This window comes from Crocuta crocuta, unplaced genomic scaffold (assembly GCF_008692635.1).
Source record: "Crocuta crocuta isolate KB4526 unplaced genomic scaffold, BGI_CrCroc_1.0 scaffold130, whole genome shotgun sequence".
Classification (NCBI taxonomy): domain Eukaryota; kingdom Metazoa; phylum Chordata; class Mammalia; order Carnivora; family Hyaenidae; genus Crocuta; species Crocuta crocuta.
In genome coordinates, this window is record NW_027527920.1 from 16,181,801 (window position 1) to 16,205,532 (window position 23,732).

At 35.8% G+C, this 23,732-nt stretch overlaps 1 protein-coding gene across 8 annotated transcripts in view; it reads right to left on the minus strand.

Annotated features, from left to right (window-relative positions):
• The window catches only part of TCF12 (transcription factor 12), a 361,796-nt gene that overhangs the window by 170,088 nt on the left and 167,976 nt on the right, over positions 1-23,732 (minus strand). For all 8 annotated transcript variants that reach the window (XM_077748014.1, XM_077748032.1, XM_077748056.1 and 5 more), the window contains one exon: positions 13,063-13,165. In XM_077748014.1, coding sequence (XP_077604140.1) covers positions 13,063-13,165 — 103 coding nt within the window. The remainder of the gene's footprint in view (positions 1-13,062; positions 13,166-23,732) is intronic.

The window sequence follows — 23,732 nt, forward strand, 5'->3', positions numbered from 1 at the left end:
AAAGTTCAAGAGACATTGTTCCTTTAGAAATACAGGGATTTTTGGTGACTTAATAGGCCCCAAGGGTGACTATTTTGGTGTAGATTTCCATTAGATATTCTAGAAAAGTAATCTCTGCACACTATGACCTGTCCCTTCCCCCCTGTATTCCCTAACCTATACATTCCTACATCTTTTAAATTTCCTTCAATTAATTTATTCATATGTCAGTTACTTATTTGTATGTTATTTTTAATTAAACTTTTCTTTTGAGGTAACTGTAGATTTACATGAAGTTGTAAAGAAATAATAGAGAGAGCCTGCATACCCTTTACATATTTCTCCCATCTTACCATATCACAACAGGCTATCAACACTGACACAATCTACTTATCTTATTCAGATTTCTCCAGGTTTTTTTTTTTGTTTGTGTGAATGCACATGTATACATTTAACTGTATACAGTTTTATCGTATGTGTAGGTTTACGTATTTACCACTGCAAATCATGATACAGAACAGATCCATCAGCCTGTAAGGATCTCTTCTGTTCATCTTTTATAACTACACCAACTTGTCTCCTTAATTCCTAGTAACCAACTATCTGTTTTTAATTCTACAATTTTACCATTTCAAGAGTAGTATACAGATACAATATGTAAGCTTTTGAAAAGTGGCTTGTTTCCCCCCGCTCAGCCTAATTCACTCAAGATCAATTTAAATTTTTACACTGGTCAATAATTTAGTCCTTTTTATTGCTGAAAAATATCCTAAGATATGAATGTATCAGTTTGTTTAACCTCACCCAGTGAAGGACATCTGGACCATTTCCAGTTGTTGGCTATTATCAAGGAAGCTGCTATTAACGTTCGTGTAAATTTTCATTTCTTTGGGATAAATGTTCAAGACTGCAATTGCTAAGTTGTACGGTAACTGCATATTTAGTTTTCTAACAAACAGCCAAAATGTTTTCTATAATGGCTGTACCATTTTACATTCCTGATGTAAATTTTCAGTTACTTCCTTAGATTAAATTCCTTACTGGTGAAGTTGAGACACATGCCTTTTTTTAATGGGTATACAAATTCATCGTCATAAGTGCATTGGGATACTTTCCTTCCAAGTGTATTAAGGTAAACTGGAAAGGTAAAACACATGGTGTAAAGAAAACAGTAGGGATATTCAGATGAGTTATAATGTACTAAAAGTGTTCAGTGTAGCAAGCTGACCAAAGGAATCATGGACAGATTACAAGAAAAATATAAACAGACATAGAAAATACATATAACAACATAAAAATTATGAATAGATATATACATATATCCCTTCTGTATCTCTTGTGAAAAAGTAAATTATAAGCAGACACCTTCTATTATGCTAGTACCCGAAGGTGTTTTCTGGGATCTTTGTAACACACCTAAAGATAGGGGCACCGGGCTTGCTCAGTCAAAAGAGTGTGAAGCTCTTGACCTCAGAGTTTTGGTTTGAGCTCCATGTTGGGTGTAGAGACTGCTAAAAAATAAAAATAAACTTAAAAAAATTTTTTTAGGGAGACCTAAAGATAGAGGTGCCTGGGTGGCTTAGTCGATTGTGTTCAACTTTGGCAAAGGTCATGATCTCATAGTGTGTAGGTTCGAGCCCCGCACTGGGCTCTGTGCTGACAGTCTGGAGCCTGGAGTCTGCTTCAGATTCTGTATCTCCCTCTGCTCCTTCCCTGCTTGTGCTCTCTCTCTCTCAAAAATAAACATTAAAAATAAAGTACATTTATATAAAAAAAGAAAACCTAGAGATAACACCTACATTTTTAAAAAGACACCTGACTGAAATCTTACAGTAAAATGAAATAAAACAAAAGCTTATACTTAAATGTGCTCCTATCTGGTATAAATATACAGATGTGTGTATGCATGCACAGGCACACATATACCAAGAGTAAAAATACTCTCTGCATTTAATATTGTCACTAAATGCACGATTTCCTTAACCTATATGAAAAGAAAATAATAAAACAGATGAGAATTCTTTGGTGGGACCATATTTCAGTGTATGTGAACCTGAGTAAAAATTTATAAAAATCATCACACAGCAAATATAGCACTACATTTTCTCTTAAATCTTTCTGACAGGCAGAGAAGGACAAATATCATATGTTTGCACGTATAGGAGGATTAGGAGGAACTTGATGGAGGAACAAGGGGGAGAAGAAGGGCAGAAATGGTGGGGGAAAGGGAGAGAAGCAAACCATGAGAGACTCTTGAATGCTGACAAAAACTGAGGACTGATGGATGTGGGGGGAGGGGGGGATGGGCATGGAGGAGGACACTTGTGGGGATGAGCACTGAGTGTTATGTGGAAACTAATTTGACAATAAACTATTAAAAAAAAAAAATCTTTCTGACAGAAGAGAGTGTGAAATTGAAGATGAATAGCATTTCAAATCAGAATAATTCCCAAACACAAACCATTAAGGTATTTTACATGAAAAATATATGAACTGCAACAAAAATCCATAATTTACATTTATGTTACACAAACTGTTCAGATACAAATCTAGAGAATGCTTTAATATTTTCATTGCACACACCCTTTGGAGAGATTTCCAAATTAGGAGTGCAGACTCTCAAGAAAGCAACAATAATAGACTTTTCTGATGATTATGCCATTATCACACTATTCTCTGGTCACAGATTCTTCCTCTGGACTCTTCACAGCTATTATCTATCTGCAGATTTCTCTCTCAGTAGAGCTGTCTCAATGCCACATCTCCACTGGGTTGCCTAAGTTTCATCTTTTCCTCTCTTAATGTGGTAGTTCAACTCAGCACAGGTATGATTTTGTACTGCTGTCTTGAGAAGCAGTTTTTTTTTTTTTTAATTTCAGATTATAGAAAACTAAGGGGACACCAAGATTTCAGATGAAGGAAATCTGACATGTACCTAAAAAGCCAATTATCAGTATCCTATCTAAAGACAAAAACAACAGAAAAATAACTCACCTGGTGAGCAACTTACTGTTCTGTATAGAGATAATAAAGCCCCAGAAATTTTAGAAATCATTCACCACCACCACAAGCACTAATCAACATGTCTGGATATGCAAAACAGGCACCCGTACGCACAACAAACCTGTTATGTTTCACAGAATTTCTCACACACACACACACACACACACACACACAATCATTTGTTATCCCTTCAAAGAAACTGACAATGTTGCTACGTTTTAAAGTATTTTTGTTACATTATCTAGAATAAGATTAACACAGTAAGGCCTGGAGAACAAATCCAGGTCACCAATAGTTCCTTTTACAGCCCATGAGCTAAGAAAACATAAGAAAAGTTTTTTTAATGTTTTTAAATGGTTATAATATAAGTACCTACATAATATTGATTTTTCCTCCCTGCAAATCCTAAAATATTTACTATCTGGCTTTTTACAAAAAGGTCTGCTGGTCCCTGATCTCAGGGATCAGTGTAGAAAAGCACATAACAGAAATTAATAAAATTTATGACTATAAACTAATTGACTTACTTTGCAGTAAAGCGGCCTTGTGACCTACTCCAATTTAATTGTGACTCCCTAGAAATTTCATACCATCTGAGGAGTCTGACAATCCTCCAGGGATATTCTCAAAGTGAAAAACAAGTGTGTAATATAAGGATGATTGTTATATACTTCACTATCCATGCATACGACAATAGCCAAAAAAAAAAAGTCTCAAGAAGAATTAAAACTCAGATATATAATCAGGCTGAGTTTTAATTTTAATAAAAAATGATACAAAGCCAACATGGAAGCCATAGAAAAGTGTGAGCTATAAAAAGCAAAGGGTCAATTTTGTATGAAAAAAAGAAGCTGAGATGCAAAGATTACATAATGGTGGATTGACACTCAAGCAACAATCTTTTGAGGGGCTTCACTTAAAACAAAAGGCTTATTAATAACAGCAATACAGTACAAAACCTATATAACTAAAAGATCTGAATACCATAAATACCTTCAAACAATAACATTTCCACAAGTTAAACCAAAGCAATTGGGGATATGATTTCAAATTTTTAAAAACTTCACTTTCATCTGGTGGTTAATTAAAACTTACATAAACAGTGTGACATTAACCAAGCTAGTACTAACTTTTCACTTTGAAAGAACATCCAGAGGTTTCATGGTATGGGAAGTACCAGCCGCACCTTCTCCTATTTCCAGTTTTCATGATAACCATATATTTTTCAAGCTTCTCAATGGAGAACTACTGAGCTAGATTACCTCTAAGATCCATTCCAGTTCAACCATTCTGTGAGAATTTTAGTATTTAAGTAAATTATTCTGAGCTAACAAAACACTCAGAAAACCAATAGTAAATGATAAAGGGGTCATTATAACCATAAGCAATGAAATCTGAAATATTACCACATAGGAGGCATGATCTGATAATGCTGCTCTAGGATTTTCCCTTATTCAAACAGTACCCCAAATTCTTAACTATGTGCCATGGTGTGGATCTCAGATTATATGCATCTAGGAAAACTGTAAAGTTTATAAAAGTTCCTTTAAAAAATGTTCTTTTGTTCTCTAGTAACCAAGTAGCCATAGTGTGATGTATCCCACTAAAGGCAGACTTCACTTTCACTTGGATGCAATTAGACACGAACAAAGGGAAGATTCAAGGAAGAACCATTTATCAGATCTATGCCACTGGCTTACTGTAAAGCTGTGCAGAGCAGTACGGATAACTACTGATCACAGAACATACACAAGTGATGACGAGCAAAGGAACCGGGTAAACAAATAAAACTAAAGGTCCTCCTTCTTATAGGAGTCCCTAGTTACTAGTTTGCAAGGATGCAGACTTAAGCCAACATTATGATCTCAGGAAAATATTCACTAATAATCACAAGACTTTAAAAAAAAAAAAAAAAAAAGAAGTAATCCCAGTGAAATAGGCCTCACAGATAGTGTGGTTATCTCAGGCTAGAGTCAATGGTGTCATTGGTCAGTCTTTTGGTAAATATACCACTATACCAAGCTATACAAAAGAAATCCATCAAAAGTTAGGTCTCAGATAAGAGACTCAAAATTGCATGAAGTCAAAGAAGCATTTCATTAAACACAAAAGCCATTGACAGATTGGAACATAACTGAGTTAGAGTCAGTTAATAACTAAAGAGAAAATCAAGAAGGTTCAAATGTAAGATACAAGACATTTCTATATTACCAAACAATTTTCTTAAGAAAAAAACTACACCAAAAAACTCAATAATTCATTCTTTGTTCATTTAAGACTTAGGCGATTATATAAATTACTGTTTGTTAATATTAGTTTTACTTTTCATAATTTTTTAATGTTTTATTTATTTCTGAGAGGGAGAGAGACAGCATGAGCAGGGGAGGGTCAGAGAGAGAGTAGACACAGAATCTGAAACAGGCTCCAGGCTCTGAGCTGGCTGTCAGCACAGAGCCTGACGCGGGGCTTGAACCCACAAACCGGGAGATCATGACCTGAGCTGAAGTTGGACGCTTAACCGACTGAGCCACCCAGGCGCCCCTAGTTTTATTTTTCCAAATAAAGCCCCAATCAAACATTTTTTTTCCTCTATCTTCTAAAATTTCAGCATCTCTTTAATGTAATTCTAACTAATTCTTCTAAGTAATTCATTCCAGGATTAATTACGCTTAGATAAAAAGGATCTAAGTCTATACAGGAGAATTCCTGAAACTCTGGAACCTCTTTCAAAGTGAGACATGAGTACTAACAGGTTGGTCTTTCCCAGACTGGGTAGGCTAAAAAACAAACAAACACATTAGCTAATCTCTGGTTCATAAGAATGATTTCTGAAAGAACAGCTTATCATAGTCATGGAAAAGAGGGTGCTTTTCAGGTTGTGAAGGCAAAGTAGGGACACGTAAAGAGACAATGTTGCCAGGAACAGAGTATTATTCTAAAAAAATACATAACTATATTGAAAGAAAACATTCCAAACCACTAAGGAATAAGGTATCCTGTAAAATGGAAGCCAGAAGGGACAATTTACAACAATTTGGAAAGAATGGAGTGAGAGAACCAGAAGTAGAGAGAAAGAGACCGTATCTCTGTACCCCCTTCCCTTTTTCACTTCTCAAATTTCCTTTTGGCCGATTTTGCCTCTCCAATTTTATCCCATTCTCCCAACAAAAATTTTTAAGGGGAAAGTAAGAGATCTGATAACATTGTTTGAACACTTGGATCTGCCATGTCTAAAATCAACCTACTTTCAGCTATATGCAATATGTGACTCAATATGACTTTTTATTGAACACAGTTTAAGTTCATTCCTGTCCTTTGCAAGGAGAAGAGTCCTGACTAATAAATACACTGGATTTTGCTACTCCACAATAAAACTTCCTGATCACTTCTGCCTCTTACTTTAATTTCTTCTGAATTTCTGTAAGAACTTCTTTGTATCACTCTCATTCTACCATGTGTAATAATTATCAAAATTATTTCCCCTATTACATTAAAACAGTAAAGTCTGTAAAGACAGATTGAATCTTACTTTTATATTCTGTCATATGTTATTTTCATACATTGAAGGGCAGAGAAAAAGGCAAGAATGGGCACATGAAGGAAAAAGAGAAAGGTTTTCAACAATTCAGACTGGTTAATGAGGGTCTAAGCAGTCACACGAGAAAGAAAAAGATATAAGACCTAGAATGTGGAAAGAATGCTCATGAGAGCTAAAAAAAAAAAAAGCAGTGTATGACAAAGGGAAGATGAGCTAAATTAGAATGAAGAGTTGGGTCCAGGTTTCTTAATTAACTACTCATTTCATTTTTTTTTGGCTTCGGTTTCTTCAGTGGTAAATAGGTTTCTTTTATTCAAGTTTCTCAGCGCCAACATTTTGTGTAAGTAGCCAAATATCAGAGAATGATAATCAATGAATATGTAACCCATATCCTTTCCTGAGACTTGAGTTTAATAAAACACTGGAGAAAGTATGAAGGCTTAATCCTTATAAAATACTGTCAAACCAGATACTAAACTATACTGTTTCCCCTAAGCACAATTATAATCATTTTCATTAACTCATCTAGTGAAGGAATTTCTTGTACATGAGAATTATAAATATTTTTTTAAGTTTATTTATTTTGGGGGGGGAGGGATGGTGGGAAGAAGGGAGGGAGGGAAAGAGGGAGAGGGAGAGGGAGAGGGGGAGAGAGAGGGAGAGAGAGAGAAAGAAGAGAGAATCCCAAGAAAGCTCTGCACTGTCAGCGCAGAGCTCAATGCAGGGCTTGAGCCCATGAACTGCAAGAGCATGACCTGAGCCAAAATGAAGAGTCGGATGCTTAACCGACTGAACCACCCAGGCACCCCAAAGTTAGAAATCTTTTGAGAGCAGAGTTCTACTTATTGTGCTTTGATATTCTGAAAATGGTGATTCTACATTTTTTTGTAATTCTAGGAGAATTCTGTATTAGTGAGAAACAAGGTCAAGTATACGAGAGTTTTCTTTGAAACTGGTTGTTTGAAATACCAAATATATAGGAGAAAGTGTACTTGGATTTACAGTCCCAGACAAGCCCACAGAAACCTACTGAGTTCATAAAGAAATGAAAGTAACGTAGCAGCTGCTATTAGAGGGGGCCCCTTAAACTCTGAGGTAAGGAAGGATAGGGCGGGCAGGCACCTAGGTGGCTCAGTTGGGTTTAAGCATCCCACTTCAATTCAGGTCATGATACCATAGTTTGAGCCCTGCATCAGGTGAGCTCAAGCCCCACTCTGGGTTCAACACTCTCTCTCTCTCTTCCTCTCTCTCTGCAACTCATGGGATTCTCTCTCTTTCTCCCTCTCTCATAATAAATAAGCAAATAATTTTTTTTGGAAAAAAAAAGAAGGGTAGATACAGATGAGCAAATAGACCCCAACATGAAAGGAAGGATGGTTTATTCGTAATTCAAATAACTCTGTTAAAGAAACTTAACAATACTGTACTTGAACTGAACCCAACCTAAAGTATTAGCTAAGATGTCTAAGATAAATTATAAAAATATATACAGCAATATCATTAACATTGTGCTATTTTACATTTCAGACAACTTTCATGTATTATCTTTATTTTTCCTTTAAAACAAAACCTACAAGCACTGCCCAGTGTGTGCTTCATGGAAAACTAGTTCCTCAAAGGCTAATGATTCTTTATACAAAAAGGCTTGTGTGTGTCATCTGAATCTAGGATGTGATGAGCTGACCAAAGTTAAATAAGCTTTACCTCCTGTTTTTTACAGAGCCTTTAATATCCCAAAGTACAATATATATCTCTAAAGAAGGGGCACATGATGTACAATGTATCCCAAAGTTATAGAGCTATAGAACCAATTTTTCCCCAGTACTTTCTAAAGACCAGGGTCTCCATAATTAGAGTGTAGGAAAAAGATGAGCTAGGGAAAACCTGAGAGCATTATATAAAGAACAAATACCTGGCATGCCTAATGGAAATAATACTTGGGAGTCAGAAGAAACAGAATCTACACTCAGTTTTGCCATTTATAGGCTCTGTGACCCTGGGGGGGGGGGGGGGGGGGGGGGGGGGNATTTTATAATTTGCAAAATAGCAATTCTAATTCCAGTTGAAGTATTTTTCAGGTTTGGATAAAAGATATTAGATACATGAGATTATAGAACTAAAAAATTCTAGACTTGCAGAAGACTTTTCAGGCTACCCAGCAATACCCTATCAAAAAGGTAATTTAAGGATCTTGACTAAAACCCACATCTCTTCTCAGACCCACATCTGCCCCCTGTACCCTTCACGTATTGCTTTCACTCTTTAAAAGATTAACTATTTAGAAAATATCTCTAGAGGCAGAGGAATACAATTCCTCAAAAAGGAATACAATTGAAAGTCTCAGACAAAAAGTAATATTGAAGTAATATAATTTCACCTTAAAATTCCCACTGACAACACATAGTCCAAAATAAGTAAGGGTTTGATAAACATGGAGAGGTAGAAAGGTAAGAGTAGCTCATCCCATAATCACTTGGAAACTGAAGGTATGCAATTTTTTGAAATAATTCATTTCTATATCCAATGAACAAACTGGGCCTACCATCACCAAAAATATATCTAATCAACAACAGGTAAAAGAAAGCATATCTTCCTAAAATGAAAGAGAGAACCAAGGGTAGAGATATAGACTAAAGCTGCTACTATCAAAGCTTTGCAGCTTTCCTGCAAAGGACTGTTTGATGCTAATTACTTAGTGATGTGCCAAAAGGATGTATTTATTTCACTTGAAACATAAGAAAGCCCTTTCTTCCATATTGACAAATCAATGGGATAATTCTGGAATTCATTAAAAAGAAACACTAACTGATCCAACATAATAGCTTTACTTCCTATGTAAAACACTTCAAAATATCTAAATGAATATAAATGCATTTTTCTGTGGTAAATTGTTTATTATTGAATCATTATCAACCTTGTTAAGACAAAATTTCTCATTTTTGCAATGTGCAAAATCATTAAAGTGTTTGAGAGCTCCATCATGAAAGACAGTGGCACTTTATAATCCATTATTTCTTCAGGCAAATGTGCTTTTGGTTGAACATAATACGAAAAATAACAACATTCCCTAGCATATTATTCTATCTTCTCTCTTAATGGTATTTTTATATGTTGACAGCAATGATGAAATATGTTACTGCTTTCCTATTAGCTTTAACTGTTTCTGAGCATTCATCATTTACAGCATCCCTCTGAAGTGTTACCTGTGATGATGATTAGGTATCTATAGTTCTGAATGTTTCTCATAATGCTTTCCATGTCTTAGACATGCTTTAACAACATAGGTTTTTAGTTTGAAATTCCCTTAAACTATCAAATGGCTAGAAGAGTGAATCTATCCATCCACTATACCGAGCACTATAAACCTATATATTTGAGTATCTAACAGTCAATTTACTTTGGCTCACATCAAGTAGGATTGCCTATTGCTGTACAGAACTGCTCTACCATTTAGGAGACATTAATTTCCAAAGCTACTTTTGAAAATATGTGCCTAATCTTTTCAGGGTTATTTTCTTCTTCCTTATAGGTAAATTAACATTTTTAAGATTAGATAGTTAAAACTCATAATGAAAATGTATAGCTGCATATTAACTGTACAGTATAGTTCAGATGAATCCAGATTTTTTCACTTAGAGTGTGAAGGGATCAATCTGTTTATAAATTTGAGGGGTTTTTTTGTTTTTATTTTTTTAATGTTTATTTTTGAGAGAGAAGCAGAGTCTGAGCAGGGGAGGGGCAAAGAGAGAGCAAGGCACAGAATTCAAAGCAAACTCTAGGCTCCGAGCAGTCAGCACAGAGCCTGACATGGGGCTCAAACTCACGAACTGCGAGATCATGACCTGAGTTGAAAACAGATGCTCAGCTGACTGAGCCACCCAAGCGCCCCTAAATTTTAGTTTTTATAATGTTTCCAGATTTATTTTAGATGCTGATTTTATATACAGGATATGCATAACTATTAAAAGATTTCTAATAATTATCTGCAAACTGAAGAAACCAAGAAGCTCTTTCTCATAATTGCTCCAACTAAGAACATGTTACCTAAAACTAAATTACAGAAGTATTTTTAGTCAATAGCTGTTCAGAGCAAGGGACTGACGTGCACACTTCTTAGAATTCATTTACTTCCCACAACTTTAACAGTCACCTTGGCTCAAAGATACACTAATGATGCAAGTCTACTGGGCTTAAAAATCCTATCTGTGAGGGGCACCTGGGTGGCTCAGTTGGTTAAGTGTCTGACTTCGGCTCAGGTCATGAACTCACCATTCATGGGTTTGAGCCCCGCATCGGGCTCTGTGCTGACAGCTAGCTCAGAGCCTGGAGCCTGTTTCAGATTCTGTGTCTCCCTCTCCCTCTGACCCTCTCCTGCTCACGCTGTCTCTTTCTCTCAGAAATAAATAAAAAACATTAAAAAAATAAAAAAATCATATCTGTGAGCTAATAATAAAGGTAAATGCATAAATATAAAAGGAGTAAGTTCTGATTTTTCACTTCTAAGAAGTATAGCCTCAATTAAGAAAGCTTAGTTCAATCTGAAATTACAATACCACTGACTAGAGCTTGCTCAGCCATATTTGTAATAAATAAAGTGCTACTTGGGAAAAATATATACTACAAAAGAAATTATTTGGAGTGTCACATTTATTTTACTTTGATGATAAGTTCAATAGAAAATTAAAAAGATAAAATGGAAAGTTTTCCCTGGCTAAATGCAAGGATAATTATTTTGTTCTCAATTTAATACTGAATTTTACCTGGAATGATATGGTTTTCATTTGTGTTTACGTTAAAACAAACTGTCATTTTAAACACAAGTTTTGGGGCGCTTGGGTGGCTTAGTCGGTTAAGCGTCCGACTTTCGCTTAGGTCATGATCTCGCAGTTCATGGGTTCGAGCCCCGCGTCAGGCTCTGTGCTGACTGCCAGCTCAGAGCCTGGAGCCTGTTTCAGAGTCTATGACTCCCTCTCTCTCTGACCCTCCCCTGCTCACGCTGTCTCTCTCTCTCCTAGAAATAAATAAAACATTAAAAAAAAGTTTAAAAAAAAATAAAAATAAACACAAGTTTTACTGCTCATTAAATTTCTTACTCTTGAGTCATACTCAATGATCTAGCTTTAAGCTGGTAACTGCTTTAGGCAAAATCCACACTAGAATATCAGACTGTCTCCTCAACACTTCATAGAGGATAAGGTAATTAAACAAAGACTTTGCAAAGCAAAATCACTTATAACGAAATTGCAGACCACCAGGATTTTGGATTTGGGTAATCCATTCAGATTAGCATGGCTGTGTCTTAAAAGGACAATTCTAAGATCACAATATAGGTCACGTCCTTAACAAATAAAGTAATGAAATCAATGTCAATTACACAAACTTCCATATTTACATGACGCCACTGACAACAACTAAAACAGATTAAACAAAGTTTTCTAATGTGCTCTGGCCTAGTAAAGCAAGAAGGAAAAATAATGTCATAAAGCTGAAATTGTTTTTAATCATGTTCAAAAAGGTAAAATTACTACTTTTAAAGAATAAAAGGGGCGCCTGGGTGGCTCAGTCGGTTAAGCATCCGACTTCAGCTCAGGTCATGATCTCATGGTTTGTGGGTTCGAGCCTCATGTTGGGTTCTGTGCGGACAGCTCCTCAGAGCCTGGAGCCTGTTTCAGATTCTGTGTCTCCCTTTCTCTCTGACCCTCCCCTGCTCATGCTGTCTCTCTCTCAGAAATAAATGAAACATTAAAAAAAAAAAAAAGAATAAAAGAGTGGCATCCAAACTAGGAGGGGGGAAAAAACTTGGGCTTATCATTTTAGATTGAACAGCTAATAACTTTCATATGAGGAAGACAGAAGGGAGGGAGAGAGTGGCGCTTTGCAGGGAGTAGGGGGAAATATAAAGAAAAGCTAACCTTAAAGGTTTTGCCCAAATAGAAATAATCATATTTGGGTGGCAGGTAATATCCTTCAAAGCACAACTTTTCTATTGCAGAACACAACTTACAAAATTCCCAGTATATGAAACCAACTTGACAATAAACTATGAAAGAAAAAAAAAGAAAAAAAAATCCCCAATATGAACCCAAGTACTTAAAACAAATGCTGCCAACATCTAAGTGTACTATTAAGTTTTAATTATACAGTGCTGAAAGACATATTGTCCAACATAAGTAAAATCTGCTTCAAATCACTACTTTGTCATATTTTTAATTGCCACACATACACGACTGTTAAGACAAATAGTTAATTACAAATGTCTCCGAAAGACATTTCTGCCCAGAAAGCAGAAAACATATAATGCCTAATGTCACAAAGACACTGCCAAAACTGACAGTTAAAACATTGCTACTTCATTTTTGATACTAATGATTTTTCTGAATGCTTGCTCCTCAGGATGAATGGAGTAAGGAAAGCCTGATGCTCCTAGAAACACAGGAACTTTCTTCTAGATATAGATGTGTATTTCCTGGACAAGGGGATTAAAAAATGTCTCTAACCAAAGAGGCTTCGTGGAGACTACTTGCAGAGAATTACCAACTTACCCATCAGATTTGAGTTCATGAAAGGTGTTGGGGACAAGCCTTCATGGGCCCCTAATCGACTGTCATTCAAATGATCACTGTAATGAGGACTGTCTGTAAAACCCTAGGGGGAAAAAAAAGATGGGAGTATTAAAGAGATTATTTGGCAGTCCTGCTAATTGAGCATAATGACACTCATCTAATTAATATACAGACTTACAAATGGTCATTCCTAACCAAGTTCCTTGTTTGTTACTTGAAAAACTAAACAGAAACGCTCCTTTTATTCCTTTTAAGGTTTTAAAGTAGTTTCTTAATAATCTTAAAGAAAATTAGCCCTATGAACTCTTTACATCCAAAAGGAAAGTTCTATCATTCATTTTTTTAAAAAAAGATGAAGAAAATATATTTTTAAGTTGTAATAAATTAGGAAAAATGTTTATCTGTACCTTCCATTCTCTGTCTCCAAACCCTACCAGTTACTTAAAATACTAAGAATAATCTACAATCAATATACTAGAAATAAATCCTTTCCTAAATGGCAAACAATATTTACCAAAAAAGATCTGTTTGTACTCTTTTGATACTAGTATAACATGATATACTGTTAGAGAAACTGAACCATGTAAAAAGAAAAACATTTATTAAAAACTGATTTAAACTCTTACAAGAATTTTAAAAAAGAAATTGCACACCATGAAAACAATAAAGCTGTTATTATATCACAATAGTTCTTATTAAATTTCTCCTTATAACTTAAAATATATTTTTTAAAAGCAAAAAAGGAAAAAAGACACTAAAGTTTACAAATAAATGTTACAAAAGCTCTGTGGATTAAAAACTCTTCTGGTTCTCACTCTTAGATAAAGTAAGTACAAAATCATACTGTTCTTAAACATGGCTTTGAATCCTGGTTAATGAACCCTCAGGTTGACCTCTATCCTTCTGCTAACTTACAATGGTTTTAGTAAAAATCAGAAAAACTTCCTAGAGGCCCAAAAAGAATGCAAACTGCCTTGGCTCTCAGAAACCAGAAATCACCCAGAATCCCCTGGGACTATAAAATCATCAATCACTGAACATTTATCATTACCCAGACCACAGGCTAACATTCAAGAAGACATTAATGGGGCTGAAACAGGCCTCACTATCTTTGCAGGCATGCTGTCAGTTCAACCAAAGGGCTAGGAACTGAGGGCTAAATAACTGTCAAATCATTACAATTGCTTATGGATGCATGTCACAACTCCTTCTGCTGTTCTGTTTTAAAACTAATCTTCTGGGAGTGCTAACTCCCAAATGAATCTTTGTTTCATTTTTATCTACTTTAGAATTACTGATACACATGTGATGGACATTCGAGAAGAATCTTGGTGACATTTACAACTTGGTTATGACCACAAGGATGTCCTCTGGTAACCACAAGAAAAAGTCTCATCTGTCACAGCCACATGCAGCAGAGGCTTATACAATACAGAATGGCTCCTAGCTAAGGTCACTTCTTGGAGTTTACTTCTGTTATTTAAAACTTAACACTCTTGACGTGCTAAGTGACATGTCACTATCTCACAGACATTTGGGTGTTTCTGCCCCTTCCTCCCCCTACCACTTTCAGGCATGTAAGTCAAAACAAGGCACTGAAACCTACAAAACACTCCCTGACCCAGTGTTTAATGTCATTACACAATGATGTTACTACAGAAAAACGCCAACAGAAATGTGTTTGTAGGTGAGCCACATTGTTCACACTTCACTTAAATGCAAAAGAACAGTAAAAGGTTAATTTTTTATCCTCTCAGAATTCTCAAGAATTCTTCATTCTTGAAGTACCAAAAAAGAACTTTTTTCCATCCTGACCATAAAAACATTCAAGTTTTTAAAAACTATCTCTAAAGCACAAGAATACAATGAGATATAAGTTTTAGGGTAATAATCAAATGATTATACACACATAGTTTTTTAACTTCATAGATTACATGTAATACAGATCAACACAGAGGATAGTTATCGCTAGGCTTCCATTAATATGTGCTCAGAGAACACAGAAATTATTTTACTATCAACCACACATAAATAATAAGTACTATCCCTTACCCATGGGCACCCACATACTGCAGGACATAGTACAGAATTTACTACAAGATTATTTTCCAGTCTACTCACAAATTCTGTGATTGTCACATTGCACGACAGAAAAGTAGTCTATAAACTTTAACATATATAAGCAAGATTTGTATATGGGCCCTAATACCTGTTTATTAATAAATTGTATACAATTTATGTATAGTATATACGACTATATTCAATGTATATGAATTACATATTATGAATGTTATTATATTCATAATGTGAATACATGTATACAATCTATATATATTATATATTAATATATTTATAGATATACTATTAACCTACAGATCAAATTTCAGTAAGGCATAATTTTGCTCATGTAAGATTAAAATTTAATAGAAATTTGAATATATTTGCATACACCTCAAAAGTTCATCTTAATGTATATAATTTTCTTGAAAAGTTACAGCCCAAGAGGAAAAGAAATAGTACTTCATCCACAGATGCAAACTGATGCTAAAGGACAGAACAAAGAAAATGGACTTATAAATGACTGTCAAAGTTTCGGATCTATGTCATAACTATAGATGACATAATATGACTAATAAAACTATGTCATAGTTTTGGAACATTATTATGCTAATAAAAATGGTTAATTCTGTACAATGGTTTTACTATGAAAATAACCATTAATAAAAAAGACTTCTATACACAAGAGATGATAAACAGTACATTACAAGGATAGCACAATATTACCAAAATCATCTATCATAGCAGCTTTTTAGTCATAGTATGCCGATAACCACAAATACATTTCCAAATGTACTCTAAAAAATTACTGTTTCTGTTTAATGATAAAAATGGAAAGCAATCAAAAAAATCAGTAGCTGATAAAATTAGTTGATACAAAGATAACAAAAACTGCTTAACTCTATACTTAAACTCTGTCTAAACTACAATTTAATTTGCAAATCTTAAAGTCTCATCTATGAATGCATAACACTTTGCAAAATCTTTATATTGTAAAGCATGTTCTATAAAAGGGCATTTAGTATTTTTCTCTACGTTCATTTCATGGTATAGAATTCAGAAATGTTAATCCCTGCTATAATACGACAATAGATCTGACATAGTCAATCTGTTACCATTCCTTTTTTTTCAGTTATCAATGTTCTTTGTTTTTTTTAATTTACATCCCAAGGGAGTTAGCATATAGTGCAACAATGATTTCAGGAGTAGATGCCTTAATATCCCTTACCCATTTAGCCCATCCCCCTCCCATAATCCCTTCAGTACCATTCTGCAAATTTTAAAATGTTATCTAAATAGTATCCCTTTTTCTTTCTCACTTAACATTCAATATGTAAGACTGACACACTGAAATGTAGCACTGGTATAGACATGTTGCTACTACATAAAATTCAATTTATAAACATACCACAATTTATCTATCCATTCCCCTTTTAATGGTATTTAGAATTCCCATTTCCCCCATTACACATAAGCCTGTTGTAAAGACTTTAGGAATATGTCTCCTTGCATATACGTGAAAATTGATGTGAAATTTTCTCTAGGAGTAAGCACAACTTCAAGTTTACTAGATCTTACCAAACTGTTATGTAGGAAAGAAACACACTCATTTAAGAAAAATGTCTCCTATTTTATATTGAATCAGAAAGTTCTAGTCGACAGCTTATGGAAAGAAAGCTTCCCAAGTCTACTTAAAAGTTGTAGGTAATTTGTGATGGACTTCCCAGATGGTAAAATCAAAGCAATCAAAATTATATTTTCTTATTATTTCACTTAACCCTTATGCAGTTTTTTCTTATCTAAAACAATCTGTCCTGGCTTAAAAGGCAGTCCTTTGCCATAATAAATATTCAAGACCACATTCGGTAAATGAGTTAATCTTCTCTCGGCTCCTTAGTTTACATTAAGGTTCTATAAATAAAACTGCATCCATTATTCCAAGTGTTGATCAAGCAAAATTTAACAGAAGTACAATATTTTTAAGTTTGTTGCCAGTATCAGGTCTTGATGCTCAGTCAAGTCATGGCTGTTACAGCCATGCGAAAGTGTTGACCAATGTTGAATTTTATATTCTGACCCTACAAGCCTAAGAGACAGTTCACAATTCATAATTAAAAGAGTAATGTGTATCTTAGTAATATCCATAGGACAATACTTCTGGATTCTCTTGTCAGCCACGGTGATACTAACCATGAACCAGCAATTTATACTGCCTCTTCCTGCTCCTATGACTAAAGCCATTCATATTTAAGGGTAAGTGGGAATTCAAAGTGTAACAATGAAAGAAAAGTTCTTTGATAATTGGCTCACAGGGATGGGAAAACCGTGGCCTGGATTTATTTCCCTGAAGGTGAAAGTAAATAACACACAGATGAAAGATGAGGGATTCCTTTTAGGAATACATATGAAGTTTTCACTCACTCTAACTAATTTAAGGTTTCCTATTCCAACAATAATAGCATACATTTCATGATACTATTCGCCAGAACATGAGTTAAGGGCTTTTCTCACTTAATCCTCACAACATCATGACTCCTCACAACCCCATGAACTATTATTCCCATTACACAGAAAAGAAGATGAATCCAGAGGGACGCCTGGGTGGCTTAGTCGGTTAAGCGTCCGACTTTCGCTTAGGTCATGATCTCGCGGTTCGTGGGTTTGAGCCCCGCGTCGGGCTCTCTGCTGACTGCCAGCTCAGAGCCTGGAGCCTGTTTCAGTCTGTGACTCCCTCTCTCTCTGACCCTCCCCTGTTCACGCTGTCTCTCTCTCTCTCCTAGAAATAAATAAAACATTTAAAAAAATTAAAAAAAAATTAAAAAAAAAAGAAAATGAGTCCAGAAAATTTACACAATTCACATGATATCCAACAGTAAGTAGCAGAATGAGTCTCAACCCAAGCAGTCTGACTCCAGAGTCCATCATGCAATGCTGCCTCTCTAGTAATAACTGTTCCTCCCTAGAATTATTGTGAATTAAATGGCTCAATGACAGGGTAGAGCCACACAATATGAAGAGTATATATGTTTAAACAGTAATTCACAGGTGATAAAGGAATTAAGCCAGGTAAATGCAACAACAAAACAATAAAAAAAGTAACATTTTGCCCAATAACAAATTGCCCAATTTGGCAAGTGGTTTTTGCAATATTGGAGGTAGTCAAAAGAGCTTCTGAGAATTTTTGAACCCATAGATTTTGATGAAGATAAAGCAACAAAATGGGAAATGGAAAAATCTCCTTTAGTGAATGGATTATCAAGTACATTCATTCATTCCTCTTATAGAACACTCCCCTGCCCAAAGTGGGGATAAACTGTGGCAACCTTCAAAATGCTGAGATAGTTCCTGCAGAAGATGTAAACAGAGGCCCCAACAAACCTAGAAGCAAATTTACCATCAGGACCAACAGTTGAGTGCCCCCATGTAAGATGGAGTTTAATGATGATATGGCAATTATAATGAAATGTGGGGGAAACTCTAGAGAAAGGCTACATAACTCTATTTCTGTTACAACAAACTAAGGTATCTGAATGGCACTAAAGATGGTAAAAACAACAAATACATGTCTGTATTCCTATAGAGGTAGGAATCTTTAGGGTCAGAGCCTTAAACCCAACTTCATCCTGAGGCTCACCCAGAGAAACAGTGTCAGAGGAGGCACCTCATCTTCCTTAGGGAATTGGTTAACTTATTCTGCAGAAATGAAGCTACCCAGACATAGCAAATGAATACAAAAGGACTTTTAGGAAAAAGACCCATTATGCCTTTCTTCAGTTCCTGGAACTCTCCGGAGTCCCTGGTAGGTACCAAGCTAAAGTACCACATGTGCCACATAGATATTCCAACAAAGAAAAGAGCAAGTAAAGAAAGCTTTATTTCTACCTAATACCAGAGGAAGACAGTGTCCCTGATGCCTGATTTATAGTTTCTCTTGCAGAGTTCTCAGCAGCTGAAATGTTAGGACTTAAAAAACAGAAAAGCATCATCATCAGATACGAGAGGTAGGCACAACTACTCTGTGACTGTATCTGTTACACAAAACCTAACTTTTAGAGATGAATGATAAATGGGCTTCTGAAAACTAAAAAAAAAAAACTAAAAAACTTTAACTAAAAAAAAGTTCTCTTAGCAGAGACTTCTATATTAAATTTTTAAATATTTATTTATTTTTGAGAGAGAGAGACTGAGCTTGAGTGAGCAGGGGACAGGCAGAGAGAGAGACAGAGAGAGAGAGAGAGAGAGAGAGAGAGAGAGAGAGAATCCAAAGCAGGCTCCAAGCTCCAAGCTGGGACACAGAGCCCAATGCAGGGCTCAAACTCATGAATCATAGGCTCATGACTTGGGCTGAAGTTGGACACTTAACTGACTGAGCCACCCAGGTGTCCCGAGACTTCTATATTAAATGAATAGGTTAGTGAAGGAGTTCATCAAATTTTTCTTGGACATTTCCTTATTTTTTTTTTCTTGTTACCATTCTTACCACTTTTATTCAACATAGTATTTGAAGTCCTAGTGTTCAAGTACCCCTTTCGCCCCTTTCTCTCTTTTTCCTCTGAAATTCCTATGATACAGATATTGTTCCATTTGATTGTATCATTCCGTTCTCAAATTCTCCTTTTTCACTCCTGGATCAATTTATCTATTTCTCGGCTTCCTCTTTTTCTATAATTTTATCTTCTAATTCACCTATTTTCCTCTCTGCCTCTTCAATTCACAAGGTGCAATCAGCGTGCCAGGGCCAGAATAAGGGGACAAGTCACTCCCGATACCAATCAACAAGGTGCCTTGGTGGTTCATGCTCAAGCAAAAACAATTAAGTGGGAGCAGATATCGGTCATCATCTGACAGCAGGAGACCTTGCAAGCCTGCCTTAACTTCACAAGGTGTATTTTTTTTTTTTTAATTTTTTAATTTATTTCTAGGAGAGAGAGAGAGAGACAGCGTGAGCAGGGGAGGGGCAGAGAGAGAGGGAGTCACAGACTCTGAAACAGGCTCCAGGCTCTGAGCCGGCAGTCAGCAAAGAGCCCGATGCGGGGCTCGAACCCACGAACTGCAAGATCATGACCTAAGCGAAAGTTGGACGCTTAACCGACTAAGCCACCCAGGCGCCCCTCACAAGGTATATTCTTAACTAGTGAGTTCATGAATGGCTCCCAACAATCATGGATCTTAAAAATGGTTATGATGAATTAAAAAATGCTATAAATGAGGTGCATAATAAAATGGAGGTGGCCACTGCATGCACTGACATTTCCTCATTTTTAATTTTAAGAATTTTTAAATTTGACAAAGTACTTAAAATTTGAGAAAGCTTCTAATTTTTTTAGTTTAGGAAAGTATTTTTAAAGTTGTATTTGTAAACAGACACATGTACAGCTTTAGAATCACTGCTTCCCATCAATATGTTCATAATATTTCAAAGGATGTATTTAAGAAAATTTTCTTTTTTTGTTTAGCATTTATTGTTAAGAACATCAATGGAATTAGACTCTAAGTACATTACCTCTCTCGTTGTCGTGGTCCTTTTGTAAGAGAAGACCCATTACTCATTTTTGCATGTTTGCCAGACTTTCTTTCATATCAGCAAATAAAGCTCTCTCTTTCCCCAACAGCTGCCTAACCCAGAAGGCTTCTGAATAACTCCAACATCGTGCTGAGGAAGGACCTCTGGGGGAGTACTTATTTGTCAGTTTGAGGAATACATACAAGATTTGAATACAGGCAAACTAGCTTTTTAAAATCACTAAAAGTAGGACTTTTGTGGCTATTCACGTGTCCAGATAGCTTAGCTCACTCATATCATACATATGTTTAACCATATTAAGTGAATTCATAAAAAAGGGAGACAGTTAATGTAATAAAAATAGTTCCAGCCTTCTTCTATTCTAAAAAGCATGCACCCTAGAGGTGTAGAATCTATTGCTCTATTAGTAAGGGTTTTTGAAAGCTTCTTAGGAGACGCATCTCACTCTGTTGCTATTCTGTTGTATAAAGATAGCATTCTTCATAAAATATGATATTAAAACATAAACCAGGAACTTCGTTTAGTAAGCACCCACACGTATAGCTATCTGATCCATTATCAAAAGGAAACTCCACTCTGATACGTGTATATGCATTCTACTTATTCAATTAAATAAAACTGGCAAGGCAAGATTAAGTGGCATTACTTTATTAGAATACTTCTGGTGGAGCACCTAGGTGGCTCTGCCAGCTAAGTGCCCCACTCCTGATTTTGGCTCAGGTCACGATCTCACAGTCATGGGATCAAACCCAACGTCAAGTTCTGCACTGACATCACGGAACCTGCTTGGGATTCTCTTTCTCACTGTTCCTCTGCCCCTCCCCTGCTGGTGATCTCTCCCCAAATTAACTAACACTTAAAAAAGAATACTGACTAATATACATAATTAAAAGTAAAAATAACAGGATAGTTACTTCTTTAAAGGTAAAATTGTACTGTGATTGAGACATGCAGTCCAAACTGATACTGTTTTACTGTATTTCAAACACAAAAATATAGTATTTGTTAACTATATTTGCATATAATACAAACTTTTCAGATACTTAGAAAAACAGACCAGAATTCCTTTGATAATCAACAGTAGTTCACAGCATTACCAGTCTTTTTACCAGCTTTCTGCTTTGATTTCTTTTGTTTTCAGTGTATACTATCAATCTCTAACCTAGATGCCATCAGGTGTGTTTATCAACACTTCTGTGAGGGGCATCTTCTTTTGTCTTTCTTGCTCTTGATGACTTCCTTCTCATCTTCCTCTTCCTTATAGCCTATCCCTTTTTTTAATTAAAAATAATTTTAACATTTTTATTTATTGTTGAGAGACAGAGAGACAGAGGATGAGCAGGCGAGGGGCAGAGAGTGGGGTAGACACAGAATCTGAAGGAGGCTCCAGGCTCTGAGCTGTCAGCACAGAGCCCAATGTGGGGCTTGAACTCAGACCATGAGATCGTGACCTGAGCCCAAGTCAAACGCTTAATTGACTGTGCCACCCAGGTGTCCCTAGCCTATCCTTTTACCTGTGTTTCGTATCATTTTAATCTAGTGACTTACAAAATTAAAGATATTAAACTGTGCATATGAAAGTATGACAATGTATATGCATACCTATTGTATTTCTGCCAATAATTTATCAAGCACTATGCTAGCTGCTTGGATACAAGAATGAAGAAGAGGCTTTGATGTTAAGGAGTTCATAGTTCAGAAAAGACAAACAATATCTAAAGATATTTTAATAAACTGAGTAACTTCTGCATGAGGTCTGGGCCTAAGGTGTGTCACAGTATAGTTTCCAAAGGTTTGATAAGTATTCTTAGACTTATCAACATGTCTAACGGGCAACATGGCATGACTGATAACATTTTAAATGATGCTTGAGCCAGTGTGCCAACTTTCAAGTTAAACCTCCTGGGTTGACTAAGAACAGAAGATGGTAATATACCAGCACAACTTCAGATGAGAACATCAAACCAGAATGAGCACTCTCAGACAAGCAGAAGAAATAGCATGACGATTTGCTAAAAATGTCCTAAAGCATAATGAAACCTGAAAATAACGAGAAAACAAATGGTCAACAAACACACCTCTGGTGGCTTCATGATCATCACAGCTAACTTACTGTGTGCCTTCTCTGAGCCACCATTGTGTTAAAGGCTTTCTTACAGTGTATCAATGAATTTAAACTATCTTTATATAGATACTGTATTTTCCCTATCTCAAAAATGAGGAAATTTTGTCTCAGGGAATTTAACTTTCTCAAAGCCAGAGAACGGTAGAGAACTGATTTAAACACGGGAACTATGACAGCATGACTTAATGTTAGTCACTGAATTTTTCATTTCCAGCACCAAGAAATCTGGCAACAAAGTATATACTTAAAAAGGGAATAATTTTCATTAGGCAAGCCATTTTCAAATTCTCAGAATCCCTTTGGTCTTAGGACCTGTTGTATAAAAATATTTTGTCTTAAAAAATATTGAGGGGGCACCTGGGTGGCTCAGCCGATTAAGTGTCTGACTTTGGCCTAGGTCATGATTTCGAAGTTTGTGAGTTTGAGTCTGTGTCAGGCACTGTGCTTGGACCTGCTTCAGATTCTGTGTCTCCCTCTCTCTGTCTGCCTCTCCTTCCTTCCCCCCCTCAAAAATAAACATTAAAAAAATACTGAGAATCCCAAAAAACTTTTGTTTATGTGGAACATTTGAGTGACATTTACCATATTAGAAACTAAACCTGAGAAACTAAATACAGAAGAACTCAGGGCAAAGACATCAGCATATATCAGGTACATTTGGAAACTCCACAGTACAAAGAAAGAGTAAGACTGAAATGACAAAGAATGTTTTAGTAGTATGAAAATAGTTTTAATGTTGTAAACACTCTAAAAAGGTCTCAGGGACACAGAGAGGTCTTTGGAACATACTAAATAAATTGCTGGATTAAATTATTTGTTTTTAAATTAATTATGAACCTGATTACCACTACTTTGTCAGAACTTGGAAGCCCGGGTTTAAGACTATTTAAAATAGAGGCCTCATGGGGTGCCTGGGTGGCTTAGTCATTTAAGCAGCCAACT